The sequence below is a fragment of the Falco peregrinus genome, chromosome 3 (assembly GCF_023634155.1).
Source record: "Falco peregrinus isolate bFalPer1 chromosome 3, bFalPer1.pri, whole genome shotgun sequence".
Classification (NCBI taxonomy): domain Eukaryota; kingdom Metazoa; phylum Chordata; class Aves; order Falconiformes; family Falconidae; genus Falco; species Falco peregrinus.
The window spans coordinates 82,921,693-82,936,677 of NC_073723.1; the positions used below are offsets into that span (position 1 = coordinate 82,921,693).

At 37.3% G+C, this 14,985-nt stretch overlaps 1 protein-coding gene across 2 annotated transcripts in view; it reads left to right on the top strand.

Annotated features, from left to right (window-relative positions):
- ADCY2 (adenylate cyclase 2) overlaps positions 1-14,985 on the top strand; it is a 225,116-nt gene that overhangs the window by 193,223 nt on the left and 16,908 nt on the right. For both annotated transcript variants that reach the window (XM_055800387.1, XM_055800386.1), the window contains exons 17-19: positions 1,401-1,520; positions 6,915-7,099; positions 8,590-8,674. In XM_055800387.1, coding sequence (XP_055656362.1) covers positions 1,401-1,520; positions 6,915-7,099; positions 8,590-8,674 — 390 coding nt within the window. The remainder of the gene's footprint in view (positions 1-1,400; positions 1,521-6,914; positions 7,100-8,589; positions 8,675-14,985) is intronic.

A 14,985-nucleotide genomic window follows, 5' to 3' on the forward strand; every position in this document is an offset into this window, starting at 1 on the left:
AAGAAGTCAGCTAAGGATATAGGTAAAAGAACTAGGATGTAATATAGTAGTACAGAGCACAAGATTGTGGTTGGTCTTACAGACCAGTGACCAGAAATTCTGATACAAGTTGGAAGCTCATCAGATGGAGATGTGATGAGTACAAGACTTTGATTAATTATATGGGTTTAATGACAACTCAGCTGAATCACAATAACCATCCATGTGACTGCTTTTAACTCCTGGTAAGTGTAAACTGCATTTACCAAAGTGAGTCCAAATGAAGGAGAGCTACCTCACATTTGCTGAGCGTGATGTTAGTGGCTAGGATTATGCCAATGCGCAGCAATGTGTTAAGCTGCTATAACATCATGATCTGTCTGAGCCCCACTTCTGTGAAGTACACTCAGCAATTAAGGGTTTGTAGGATGTTCTAGGATGTATGAAAACATATTTTCTGCAGAATTAGTGTAAATGCTATTGCATGATTCACTGATAAAATCTGGGAAGTGTGTTTGCAATTTCGGTCATCCAGAAGGTTGAACTGAAAGAGGGTGCAGAGGGTGACTACTAGAATGATTAGGGGAATAAAGAGCTTGTTTTCTGGGAAGAAACTAGAAAAACAGATTGCTGAGCATAAGAAGGCTGAGATGGCATTAAATACAAGGAATGTACATACTAGGGAGAGAAAGGAGCTATCTGAAACCTAAAGGATGAGATTAGCAAAAGAAAAAAACCATGGGAACTGGCCAGGAATACTGGATAAACATAGAAAGAAGTTAAGTGGTGAGATTCAAAGCAGTGGATCACAAGAAAGTGGTGAGATTCAAAGCAGTGGAATTAATGTAGTCACAGAAATCTAACATGCCAAGAAAGCACTGGATCAATACAGAGGTACTGTGTGATGATGGTTACCTGTGACATCAACTGGCTGAATGTGATGACCCAGGAGATACTGGTTCTACTCTGTTTCAATAACATTAGTACCAATATTATTGTCTTTGTTATTACGTTATTACATCTGTGTAAATCAACTTCAGTAAAGACTTCTTGTTCTTTAATTCTTCCTGTGTTTAAATAGGAAGTTCAGTTGAGGTAAATCAAAGAATTATTCATATTAAATTTATTTCATCATTGTCTCATGTGTGTGAGCTTCTGATACATGAAAGTAACATAAGAAAGAGCCTTTCATCTTTTACTCAAATGGGAAGTGTCAGATGGAGGTTAACAAAGTTGTTTTTGTCTGAGAATGCAGGAACAAGTAATCGAGTGATGTCATTTTCCCTTTGCTATTTCAATTTGCAGTGAAATACCAGAGTTAAGTGATTACTGGCAAGGCTTTCTCTGCTTCTGCATTTCTCTTCTCTATTTTGACCTTAAACAGCTGACAAGCTAATGGATTATATGTTGTTTTTCTCTAGTTTTTCCTGGATAATGCTGGGAAAGCTTTTACTTCAGTTCTTAATTCATCAAATGCAAGTTTTCCTAATTCAAGTAATCAGACACGGTGGTGTATACAAAACAACTGTTTTTTCCTACCGGTGAGTTCATTTTACATTTATTCGTTTGTTTACAACGATTACACTAAATTGACTGTTGCCAGATCTGCTTGAAGTTAAACACCCACCAGTTTTTAAGACTGCAGCAAAAGACTGGGTTTTTTTTCAGTCATCTGCAACTACATTTGAAGTAAGTTGGAAGTTAAAGGGGGTTGGCACTTCTGAAAATAGATATTTTAATGAATGTCAGATTAAAAAGCAGGAAACAGTATGATAACTGTGAAGCATAGCTCACCCATGCTAACAAACAGGAGAGCACCCAGTGACTGCAAAGCAGACTGTGTACTGAAAGCCAGGTGGATCTGCAGGCAGGTTTCACAAGGACCAGTGGTAGACCTGAAAATATTCACAATTTTCATCATTGACCTGGCAATCAGTGTGAAATCTCTGATCATCACACTTTGGTGTGATTAAGAGGTGGGTTGAGAGGGAGGGAAATACAATACTCATGTACCACTTTATCAACTGTTTAATAGATCTGAACTGATTTGAAGAAGATGTCTTAGTGTAAACAAATGCACAGTGGCACATGCAAGAAGAGGGGAAAGGACATTGCTGCAAAAAATGGGATCTGTATCCTAAAAACCAGTGATTCTTAAGGGGATTACAAAAGACCTGCAGTTGAACATAACAGGCTGTATATTGTGCCAGAATAGGTCAACAGTCTTTGGATTAATAAGCAGGATGCAGTGGGAGGAGATGGGAGATTCTTTTATCTCTATGCAGAATTGATGAGACCCGTACCAAAATGGTGTGTGGTGATTCCACACGATAAGTTTTACATGAAACAGCTATTCACTACATCAAGCTAAACAATCCTAGGCACACACAAAAGCAAGATGCTGATTATGTGTAGAACTCTCCTGGGGAAAAAAATTACAGTTGCAGTAACTGCAGCATTTACAGATTTTCAGCATCTGCCTCGTAAAGCAACAGCAGTGCATGAGTTTCTGTTTCTCATTTTCAAATTTAGCTAACTAAATACCACCAGGTATGGATAAGTGCCTACGTCTTCTTTTGGCCCTGACATCAAGTTATCCTTATTGTCAAAGAAATTATGCAGTCCTTCTCCCAGCCTTTGCATGTGTTCATACTCACAAGCACATAGAAACAAATTGTTCCAATGCATATATATATTTGTTTGTGTCTTTAGTTAGCAGGTTTTCTAGTCATCTTCTTTTATATTACTTGTAATAGTTTTGAACATCCTGAAAGGTATTTTGTTCCTTTTTTTTCATCAGTAAGTTCTCCAAGTAGCATCTGAAAAATACAGTTTTGGTAATTTATACCTGTTATTAAGATTCAATCTGTGGTTCTTAAAAAAAAATGTTATGTGTCTTTTTCCTTTGTTTTCCCATGTATAATTGATGTTTGTCAGCTCTTCTTGTGATTGGCGTATTTCTAACAAGTTTATAAATTTTAAACTATTAAAATGTGTTCTTTCATCAGAGAAACTTTGTCTGCTAAATTGGCACAAAAATTAGGTTAAAATGTCACTTCTGATAATAATAATAATAATAAAGGAAAAAGTTTGCTTGGCTGAAGTTTTTTAAAACTTTTTTCCTCACTTTTCTTTTATTAAACATTCCTTAAATGCATACCATTTTCATCCTCAGGCACTGCATAACTTCTTGCTTGAAAAAGCTATGAAGTCCTTTTGAGTTACTACTTTTGACTTTTTTTTTTAAATCTGGAAATAAAATTCTTCTGTGTTTACTGAATGAAATATTGAATAATTAAGCTGACAAATGTTTGTTTTCTTAAATTATAAATTCAGTCTTCAGAATCTATGTGTCAACTTCAAGCTTTATTCATCTAGATAAACTTCCTGTGATTTATGATAGTGGATCTGACAGTTCTATTGACTATGTAATCTAAAATGAATGAATAGGAGATTTTTGAATTATTTCAGTCCAAATGGAATTTAGTTCATTTTGAAGCAAACTAATTGATTCTAACATCACCACTACCACAACCAAATAGCTTTTCTGAGTTGTATTGCTTCCTTTCTTGCTCTTTTTAAAGACTTAGCAAAGATTACACCATAAGTTATGGGGACTAGTTTTGTTTAGTTTTGCTATTATGCTTCTGTAGTTCCCATGTAATAGAATTTAGACTTGGGAGATTTTAAGTCCTGCATATCTGTTCCTGTGATAAAATACAGTCTGGTATCAGCGCTGCTACCTACTTGTGTTAAATAAATAAAATTCTTAATACTGACTTCTAAAAGATGCAATTAAGGAAGACATTTTAATTGACTAGGGATTTGATTAATTGACTAACTAGAACAAAATGACTTTGTTCTCAAGGTTTTTTTCCATAGATGTAATGGCACAGAATCCCTTTTTACTTTAGTAAAGGTCTTTATAGCCACTAAACTGTAGGTCTTCAGTTTTAAGAGAGGAGACCAAATGCGCTGGGCTAAATCCTAAGGGTGTAGATCACTGGTGCAAGGCACTGGGCCTGTGATCCCGTTAAGAAAGTCACTTAGACTCTGCAATGTGTTGGTTGAAATACCATTTATTGGAGCTAGCACAAGAAGGAAAATAGGGTAGGTAGAGTTATATCCCTTCAGGTGCTGGGAATCCTGAATCGTGCAGCACCAGACAGTTCCCCAGTCAGGGCAGCATGAGGTGCAGATCCCATCTGTGGAGAGGTTACCTAGTATTTCCTCTTTTGAGCTCTCACAGGATTTTCTTAAAAGGAAACATCTCTGTTCATTGTTTCTGCTGTCAGACAAGAACAACATCTATGAGAACTTGCTGCTGCACTGTTAGATCAAGTCAAGGGAACCGAGGCGGCATAACTGCTGCTACCAAGCTGGAGCTGCCTGCAGGCTCCTTGGTTGCAGTCAGTTGGCTGAGCTGGCTGAGGTTATCCTGCAGCCAAGGGATACGCAGAGCACAGCATGGGCCTGCACCTGCTTAGCTTCACTGCAGCATGGATTGCTAATTCTTCAGTGTGCAATGATCTTCCAGTTAGGGTCAGTGCAAAGGATTGCTATCACCGCAACTCTCTGCCTTAGATAAAGCTTCGATGCCTCTGTAGCCTGAGCACATTTCTTTCTTCAGTGGGATGTACAGAGGTGTAGGATGAACAAGCCTGAAAATCGTCTTCACTAAGAAATAAGCCCAGTATACCTGCACATAAAAGCTGCGATTTTTTCCTAGCTGGACCTTAATTCCTCTGTAGGCATTTTCATGTTCATTTGATGAACTGAGAGCAGACCACTTGGCCCAGGACACAGGCTGCCATTTGTCTGACAGCTTGCAGTTTTTGTGCTTTGACAAAGACCAGAGCTCTCATGTTACACATTTGACAGTAATTCCACCAGTCTTGATTTTCTGTATGGTTATTTTGACTGTTCCTTCACCAAATTCTTACTGTTTTCCAGTGACTTGCCTGCTTTGTAGCTGCAGGCATCCTTCTGAGAAGCTAGCTAGAATGCCAGCTACCTTTATTGCTCTGCATATCTTTTGAAGCGTTTTGTCTTGCAGTTCCTCCTGATTTTGTTTCAAGCCCTTTTGCATTAGTCTGAAAAGCTAAAAGGTTTAGCTAAAGATTCAAGCTACAATACTTTAAGCATCTAGTAAAATCTGCAAATTCTTTTACTAAAAGAGTGAAATTTCAGTTCCTTTGACGAGAATTGAAGAACTCCTTTGCAGTGTTAAGCACTCAGAAACAATAGCCTCAAGCATATGTAAGTTACAGTTGGAAAATGGTTTATTTAAGGTGGCATCTTAGAAAAAAAGCCTTCCTGACTTGGTGTGGCTGTTCAAGCACAGTTACCTACAGACTCATTTCCAGATCTGCTTCTTGCTTACTGGAATCTTGCATTGCAATACGCAGTATTGGAGTCCACGTTCTTAAATGTGTGGCTGTGTGCCACTCTGTCAACACTTGCTGAAATCTTAACTGAAATTTTCAATCTAGTCTACATATTCCTCTGGAACACTAACAGAGACTGTCTGTTCCACTTGGAAGTTTCTTGGTCTTTGTCAAAATGCATCCAGTTATGGATTCAAGGCTGCCCTTTGTTTGCTTGTTTCTTTTTGGAAAACTAATTTCACAAGTAGTACGCCTTACAGAGTAAAAAATGGATGCTGCTACTTTTACATAACACTGAATTTGAAGTGTGACCTCCTGTGGAAGGCCACCATGGGAGACATTTTATTTTTGGTGATTCTGAACAGCAGTTATTTCTGTTCTTATTTCAAGCAGATCTGCAAGCAAATTACAGTAACGGCAGAGATTGAGATAGCAGATCAATTCTGTCTGATGGGTGCTGTGAAAATTATTCTTCTTAGTGATCCTCCAAAATTAGTATACAGTGATTCAGGTTCTGTCAGAAGTACTGCCATCAACAAGTCAACAGTAGTCTGAAAATAGCATATCTAGAAATAGAATGCTTTGTAGTTTCAGTAAAGCTAACTTCCTTACAAGGTGCAGGACTGTAATTTTCCTGAAGCATCTTTGGCAAAGGTGCTCTATGTTAATGACTAAGATAATGATTCTAATGAGAATGCATTATTCCTGGTTTAGCATCAATTTTGATGCCCTAATCCATTTCCAGAAAGTATCCAGAGAAAATGCCTTTCCAGGAATTTAACTTCAACCATACATATTTTTGTTGATATACATGACATAGGAAAGAAAACATTTTTTTAACAATTGAACATATTCTTATGTAGTCATAAAAGTATTTGACAGAAGGATTTTTTTAATATTATGCATAGACCTTTTTAATAATTTTGTATTATTCATATTTTAACTCTATTTCTAGAGTCTGTAAAACTGCATATCTGTGAGGTTAATAACAACTGTGTATTGCATCAATTGATAAATACTGCAGATATAGGCAATGAAATAATTGGTTTCAGATCTTTAGACATTTTAGCTTGACCCTTAAGCTAGTGATACATACAGGGTTGTTACCGGTGAACTCAGGAATCAGTGAAAACTGTACAGTGGCACAGAAATAAATCTTTGGTCAGTCTGCTGGCAGTAGACTCTTGCATAAGACTTCAGCATCAGCAGTGGTATGCCACAAATAGGCACGCCTCACTACTGCAGATGAGTAAATCAAAAGTGACAAAGGGTGTAAATCAGGGAGCATAAATTAGGAGCATAATCTAGATTCTATTGAGTTTTGGGTGTATTGGAGCGTAGCAAAAAAAAGGGTCTATGCTGTGAAATACCAACATCTGGTTGTTGTCGTCTGTCTGTAACCCATAATGTCCCAAGTTGTGATAGAATCCATGCTTGAGTGGTCGGTCAATAATTTGTTCTTTAAACTAGCGTGAACATTACATTATGTGAGATTTCCTTCTCAAGAGCCAAATTCTAAATATGTTCCATTTGATTTTTCTTTGCCAGTATTTTATATACAGCTGCATATTAGGGCTCATTTCCTGTTCTGTTTTCCTGAGGATAAATTATGAGTTGAAAATGATGATAATGTTGATTGCACTGGTGGGCTACAATGTTATCCTTCTGCACACTCATGGGCCCATGCTGGATGACTACAGCAAATTTATGTATGCAATGGCACCTCTTAGAAGGTAGGTGGATAACACCAGTCCTGAAATTAAGACAAGTTAAATACTACCTATGGCAGTTCGGAGCTTGGCTATGTAATCTACAAGTCACAATTTAAAATCATTGTCATGCTGCAGTTAATGTATGATTTAATGTCACACCTCAGGGCATTAGAACAAAATAAACAAGTCTGGGCAAGGTGTTTAAATCACATACTATAGGAAATAAAGTGTGATTTAATTTGCATTTTTGTAATAAAGGACATCAGGAAGAAGTCATCATTAAGGTTGTTAAGGCATAAGGCTGAACATAATTAAGGCTGTTAAAGCACATTTGCTGCAAGCTGAAGAAAATCAACTTCCTCAGAACCAGTACGTTGTCTTAAAACTTTACAAATGCAGTTACAGGTTTTTTAAAATTAAGTAGAACAAAAGTTTATTTTGTTGTGCTTGTGAATTTGTTTGTTAAATTTACAGTGAAACTGTTCAAATCTTTATTATAGATGATATTATATAAGACCAAAATTATTACTTAAGTTCTAAGTATTGCTGTGTAAAATAATTTTTGGACACCTTTAATTTGCATACAGCTCTTCTATGTGGGCTGAGTGTGCAGTGCAAATGCCATAACAGAAAAAAATGAAAATTCAGAGTAGAATATTTCCTGTGCTGTAAATTGCTTGAGGTCTCGAGGTCTTTAGGACACAGAGAGAACCATGGAAAATTATTTGGATTTTAGAAAAAAAAAAAAAAAAAAGAAAAAAAAGTATATGCTTTCTTTGCATTTAAATATGAAGATTAAATGAACAAACCCAGGTCTTTGTTTCCGTTGCACTAGTGGAAAGGATATCTGTGTGGTGGGATGGAGAGCCCTGGGACAGTTTACATTGAGCATGTGCTTCTGGCAGCCTTGATTTTGCCAGTCAGGCTGTTTGTCTGTTGATATTTTCCTCCTAAATCTCTCACCATTCTTTCAGTAGGGTCAGCAGCAGGGTGCTAATATGAACTGTTTCCCATTACCTCTAGCACCTTTTCCCAAAGCAGAGCTTTTAATTAACTCTGTACAAGATCTAGTTTGGGTGTCCTGTAATTCTGAGGTGAAAAGGCATCTTAAGAGTTAGGTGCTTTTGTTTCTGCTTCTTAATATTCACTGGATACAGTCAAGCTCTCCATTATGGAAGTAGTGTTATTAGATTAAAAATCTCTTTTTATTCTGCCTGTATAGAATAATCACCAAATGCTTTCCATTTGTAAGCAAACAAGGAAATGTGTATTAGATCCTCATCTTACTACTGGACTTAAAAATGTAGGCATATTTGCACAGAATGTAGTAGAAGTAATTAAAGCTACATAATGGAAATCATAATATTTCATCAAACAATAAAGCATATAATATTTAAATTGTTCTAGTTTACATAACAGAAAGTAGTATATATTGTGGTCTTATTCTTGTGCTAAAGTGATTTCGGTTTAACTTTTGAGCAGTTTGCTTTACTTATGTTTTTATTTTATAGGCCAGGAATACTGAAAGACCTGAAGACAATGGGTTCAATTTCTTTGTTTATATTCTTCGTCACATTACTGGTTTTGGGTAGACAGGTAAGGTGCACACTTCTTTTCATCTGCATCAGTGGACACAACGCCAGCCTCCACATGCAGCCTGCCACCTCCTCAAATGTTTTTAGATTTTCTGACAAACACCTTTATTCCATTCTGCCCCACACCCCTGCCAAGGAGCAGCAGAAACATTTGAGGAGCTATTTTCTTTATTACCTTCCAGTATGCCCTTAAAACTCACCAATAACTGCCATTGAGACTGTAGACGTTACGCTGGGAGTGTGCTGTGACTATTGCTTGTCATGCTGACCAATATTGTCTCATAGCTTCCTAGTGTGCTCCCATCTGTCTGCACCCATCTGCTGTCTCCCTCGTTGCTTAATTAAAAGCTATTTTCTTCACAGTTACTACAATTTGATGCAGACATAGAAACAATGTACCATGCACACAGAAGTATACCACATGCTGAGGCCACAGTTGCACTGAAACTATGACCCAACAGGAAACTACTCTTTTTATTGCCCAGTTGTGCTTTTTTAGTGCAAACGTGATATCAATCACCCTTTATGAAGTTGAGGGCAGATGCAGGGGCAGTTCTTTCCCTAAATCCTCTGGTCTGCCCATGATCCATGGCTAAAAGCAACAATTCCAGCCCATTGTGCCAGGAACAATGCAGTGTGCAACACAGGGCTCTGAGATGGAAGAGGTAATCCATGTGAGATCTCATGAACAGCCTGCAGCCTAGGGAGGGAGCTTATCCCAGACTCTTTAAATCACTCATTTACATTACAGTTCTTAGAAACGTAATGAGCGTCATTTAAACTGCCAAGCAGGCCCTGCAGGTTACTAAACAAAAAGTTTTTATCTGGCAGCTTCTGCAGTATTTGCTGTCGTGGGGAACACCCTTCTTGAATTAAAAATAACATTCTTCATCTGCCTTACTGGCGACACCATGTTAGAGTTTGCTCTTTTGATGATGATGGTAGAGAGTGGGGCTCGAGCACAGCTACTTCCACTCAGAAAGAAGAATAAATACCACACCAGTTGAGAACATTTAGTCCCTCTCAACCAAGGTGTCAGATACAGGCAGTGGGTGCAACACCAAGAAGAAAGGAGAGAAGGAATGTCATCTTTGCTTGGCAAGGAGAGTATTTCTTTGTGAATTCAGTCACATCAACAAGAAAGTTTGTTTTGCATACAGCAACAGTGTGTGTTGTATGTTGTTCCCTGTCACACCAACTGAAAAACAATATAATGGAAAAAGTCTTGAGCTGCAGGTCCAGGATCCTCATGTTACTGTTTGTTTGTGGCTCTTTAGTCTTTTGCTTTTTATTTTTCTATTAATGTATTCTCCCTCAAAGGAGAAGGAGGAAGAAGGCTTTCTGTTTTCAAATACTCTCAAGTAAATTCTAAATGATAACTAGAAAGTGTTACGAACTAATTTCAATACATACCTGGCATAACATTTTAAGTTACTGTTAGTGATACTGACTGGTAGCAAATGCTTGGGAAGAGAATAGGGGAGGAATTGAACTTGCATAGAGTGACCCTTCCAGGGGCATATGCTTCCCACCTGCTGCCAGTTGGCATTTTTGTGGCAATATTTAATAGCTATTGGCTACTCTGCTCTTTATTACACTGTCTGATCACTTTTTAACCCATTTTATCTTCCTGGTCTTCCCAACACTGTCTGATAATGAATTTCACGATTTGATAAAAACTCATGTGAAAGTGTCTGTCGTCTTGGTTGTTTTTAAAGTTTCTGCTTGCTACTTTAATTGAGTAGCCCTTGCAGAATGTTGTTAAGTCATCTTGGCAGTGCAGGCAAAGAAAAAATCTTCCTTACCCTTCTTCCACAAAGGGTAATATACAAGTAATTTCTCTGTTTGCTATTGCACTTTTCTACTTTGCAGATAATAACATGTCTTTTCTCTTAATATCTGATTATTTTAATAATGGTAAAGATAATAGCCACCGATGAGAAGGGTGGTCTTTCCATTTCCCTTACGCTGGCATTGCTTCTCCTCTGTCCCCAGAGTGAGTAACCAGAAAGTTCATCTAGACAAAAAGTGAATGCTTTCCTACAAACCTAGCTCTGTGAACCTGCTCACCACTGGTCAGAGATGCTTGTCCTGATGCAAAAGCAGGAGGGGAGTTGTGTGTCTCTGGTTGAATGGGGGTAAAGAGAGGGAGAGCTAGTATATCATTGCATGTTTTATAAGCCAACTTAATTTGCATGTTCAGCTAATACTTCTAGCTGTACAACCAGCATCCCTGCTGAAAGAAGTAGGCCTTCCCTCAGCTACTCATTCTTATACTTGTATGTCCTCATTTGTATGGACACAGCTGCCTGTGGAGCTGTATAGTGGCCCAAAAATGGGAAATTATCTGGCTTAAAAATTAACCCTGGAAAAATGGTTGGTTTTCAGCCAGATCTGTTTTCTGATCTGATTTTATGGTGTGGCTTCAGCAATGCTTGTGCCAAAAGAATGAGCATAGGATGGGAGTGAGCAGCTAGAAGTGAGATGGAGAACTGCTTTTTTTTTGATAGTCATGCCAGCATAGGCTACAACCATTCCCTAACACTGAGATCAAGTGATGCATTTCATTCTCCATGCATACTGTTAGTTATTTGAAAATAGGCTGGCAGCAGGCAGACGAGATGTTCAGAGTGGTGACTCTTGCACCTTGCCCAGGCATTGCCCTGGAGAATGCACATTGCTGTGGGCTAGACTGTTTAAGGAGCGTGCTCATATTTAAACACTATTGAGCATTAAATCTGATATGGCCCAGCTTGAATTTTCAGTATTGGGATAGCCTGAGAATTTCTTTCTTATCAGTACCCAAAATTATACATATCCTATCACTCTGTACGCTAGATGATTATTTTGTTTTTCCCAAGATTGATTATATTGTATTTATCCACACTGAACTTCATTGGTTTCTTTACTGCCCAGATGTTTATGGCAACTTCCCTCAGCCTTGAAAGCTGTTTATTTGTAGCCTCTTTTCTGTTTTTTAGTGAGCTTTTATTCTGTGAGAGGATCCTTCTCTTCTTAGATAATGTAGTCTTTCAAGAGCCTCTTCCGAAAGTATTTGATGGAAACTTATTTCAAACTTTACTGCTATTCACATGCCCATTGGGTTTTTTGTAACAAATGGAGGCATGTTTACAGAAGAGGTGTCAACTCTTCCCCTTTGTATCAGCTTTAGCTAATACGTTTAAATAGCTCTTTTCTGTAGTAGTTTTTTCCAAAGTACCTTGCTCTGTTGTTCCCAGGGTCACCCCAGTTCTCTTCCAAAGATTTGCCTTATATCCTTACCATTTTTCAGTGCCCTGACACTGTGGCTGTTTTGAATGATCAGGCTATCCACCACATTTCAGACCAGCAGCTTTTCATTTTGGTTACTTTGGAGCCGATGACTTCTTATCGATCAGCTTCTAATGTCTTCTAAGACACCTTCCAGTGATGCTCCATGTTGAGACAGTTTCTCACACTTGCTGTCTGTAACTAATGGCTGTGAGGTAAAATCTCCTTAACTCCCTCTCTGGAATGAAACCCCAGGTTTAATTTCTAGTGATCTTACCTGCTTTAGTGCTGCCTCTACTGCAGAATTCTTCCCCCCAGCTGTATACACCTACAGCATAGGCAGCTACTCTGGAGTTGCTTGTCTTGACTTTGTATGTGAAACTATGAGAATGAGTTCATTGCTTCACTTAAGCAGATATTGAAACTAGACCCAGGTGAGTGTCCTGCTAGAATTTAAAAACATAGATAAACCCATCTCTGTGCAATCAGTGAGACGTGAATCAGTTCTTCTTGCACTTAACTGCTATTGGACAAGAGCTTACAACTGATTTTAACCTCTGGGGTTGTGTTGCATTACCTTGCACAGATGCATAGTAGTCTCTTGTCCTGGAGGAAGCCAATTGCTCTGCGGTGCCCAGAGGAACACAGTGTCCTTCATACCTTCCTGGGCATTCTCCACTATGCTCACCCTCAGAGAAGTGCTGTCAAATTAAGCAGCGTAAGGTGAAGAAGGAAAATTTTGTATCTCATGGATATTGTGCCTGCAGGGCACAATTCAGAGATTCTGATATGTTGAAAAGGTTCTGGGGATAACATGTAAAGTAGGAAACAATCTTCATTTTCATATGACTAAGGCTACAAAGATTGAACAGATCTTTATGGTGTGTATACTAAATTGGATAGATCATGCAAACAAAAAACCCCTCACTATTTGAAATAAATTTTAATAAGGTGGTGCTTTTTTGTTTTTAAAAGTCTGAATAGGCATTTTGAAATATGTTGACCTTTATAATTTCAAAGCAAATTGTAGAATACATTCTGCTTTATTTTTTTCTGATTTCTGACTTCTCTTTGCCAGTTTTTGTGGCAGAGTAAATTTGATTCAATAAGTAATAAAGTAGTAAATTATGTTTAATATTAGCTTTTAAAGAAAAAACTTACCTTTTTGATAACTTGAGCTTATCTAGCACCTTTTCAATTTGAAGTTGGTACAATGTATGGATACCTAATTTCAGCATACGTCCAGTTTACTTTTGTCAATTTATGCAAGTAATTTTCACGTCCCAGGTTTTTGTTGGCTATTTTCTGCATGAATACAGTTGGTGGCATTTGAATTTATCATCTGTGTGAGGAACTGAGATGTATAAATGTATAATATGCATATAAAACAGACATTCCAAAAGTATGACTGTATGTATGTTGCATCATGTGGTCAGTTTTGAAATGAAGCGGTTCATGACCTCAGTTCTTATAGGGACAATAATTGCCATTTGATACAGGAACAATGACAGAGAGCAACAATAAGATCCTATTTCCAAGTTCCTGCAGAAGCCTGTTCTCAGGTTCTCTGTTCCTTTGTGTTTGTGTTTACATGTATTCAAGTCTTTGCCCACTCTTCATTTGCTTATAATCTGCAACTATCCTTTAGTATCATGTAATTACTTGGAAATATCCAGCTTGTTTGCTTTTTTGACATCATAAGTCCACATTTCTGGGATGCAGTGTGATCCATTCTAAAATGTTAAGATCCATTTTCCTTTCAGAACAATGTATATTTGTGTCAGAAGAGCCAAAATATTTCTTTTGCAGTGCATTTGAAGTCTGCATTCTGTCCTTACTAATATGTGTATCAACACACACACACAAAAACTATCAACAAGGATTTCATGGTATGGATGATCTCTTTTGATGTTGTAATTAAGTGTCTAAATAGTACCTAGCCCTTATCAAACAACTTAAAGGCAACCTGAGTGTATTGCTCTGTATGCATTTAGCAAAGGCATCATTTTCCTCTTACTATTTTTTCATCTTACAAATATTTGGCAGATACATTTTTTTGCTTAACAAATTTTTACCTTCATTGCTTTTTAAAAGCTTGCCAAATCATTGTAATACCATCTTATTTTAACTTTCTACTCTACCTTTGGCTGTGATCTCATCAAAATACTTATTTTGCATTGTGACAGCCACTTTCCAATCAGAAGGACTATCATTTTTCATGTGAATGCTAATTGACTGCTAATAATACTAGCTAGCATTTTTAGTTTTTTCTATCCTAAGATTGTCATCGTAATCAGGTTCTCCTGGTTAATAATGTAGTCTTCATTGAGACTGCGTGAGCTTTAAACCATTGGACTACATAAAAATAGTTCTTGATTTTTATCAGCTCAACTGAGATCAACTCCAGGCCAGTGGAGGCTTTGCTGTAGAAATAACGCCATAGAATTTATGACAACACATTGACGATATAGAAAAAAGTAGAGAGAACTCCACAAAAATGCATTTTTATTCATTTTTCAATATATTTCTAATGAAATCAGATCTCCAAAAATATGGATGTTCCAAGAATGTTACACATTTCCATATAGTTCCAGATATTATTATTCCTGGGGATATTAAAAAAACAACTCTGGAACAAAAGGTAAAGAAGGATAAAATATTATAGAAAGGAGTGTTAAAAAAAAACCAAAACCCAAACCAAAAAAAACAAAATTCAACTGGGTTGGCCCAACTGACTGGGCCATTTTTGATAGTCTGATAATGATTTGATAAACTTAAAGCATATAAATAGGCTGTTTTTTCTTGTACTGCCCTCTTTTTGCCAGGCTGATTGCATGACATAAGTTCAAGTTGATAAAAGTTAGGGTCTTCCTGAAAGCCCGTTATTGCAAGTGAAATTCTACTTGTAAAAAATCATATTAAGTTGCAAAACCGTAAACTGTTTCCATAACAGTGTTTGATTTTTTGAATTAATTTATACTAAAGTTTGAGTGTAAATAAATAAATCTTCCGTTGTTTAAGGTACCTTGCAACTTTAATTTT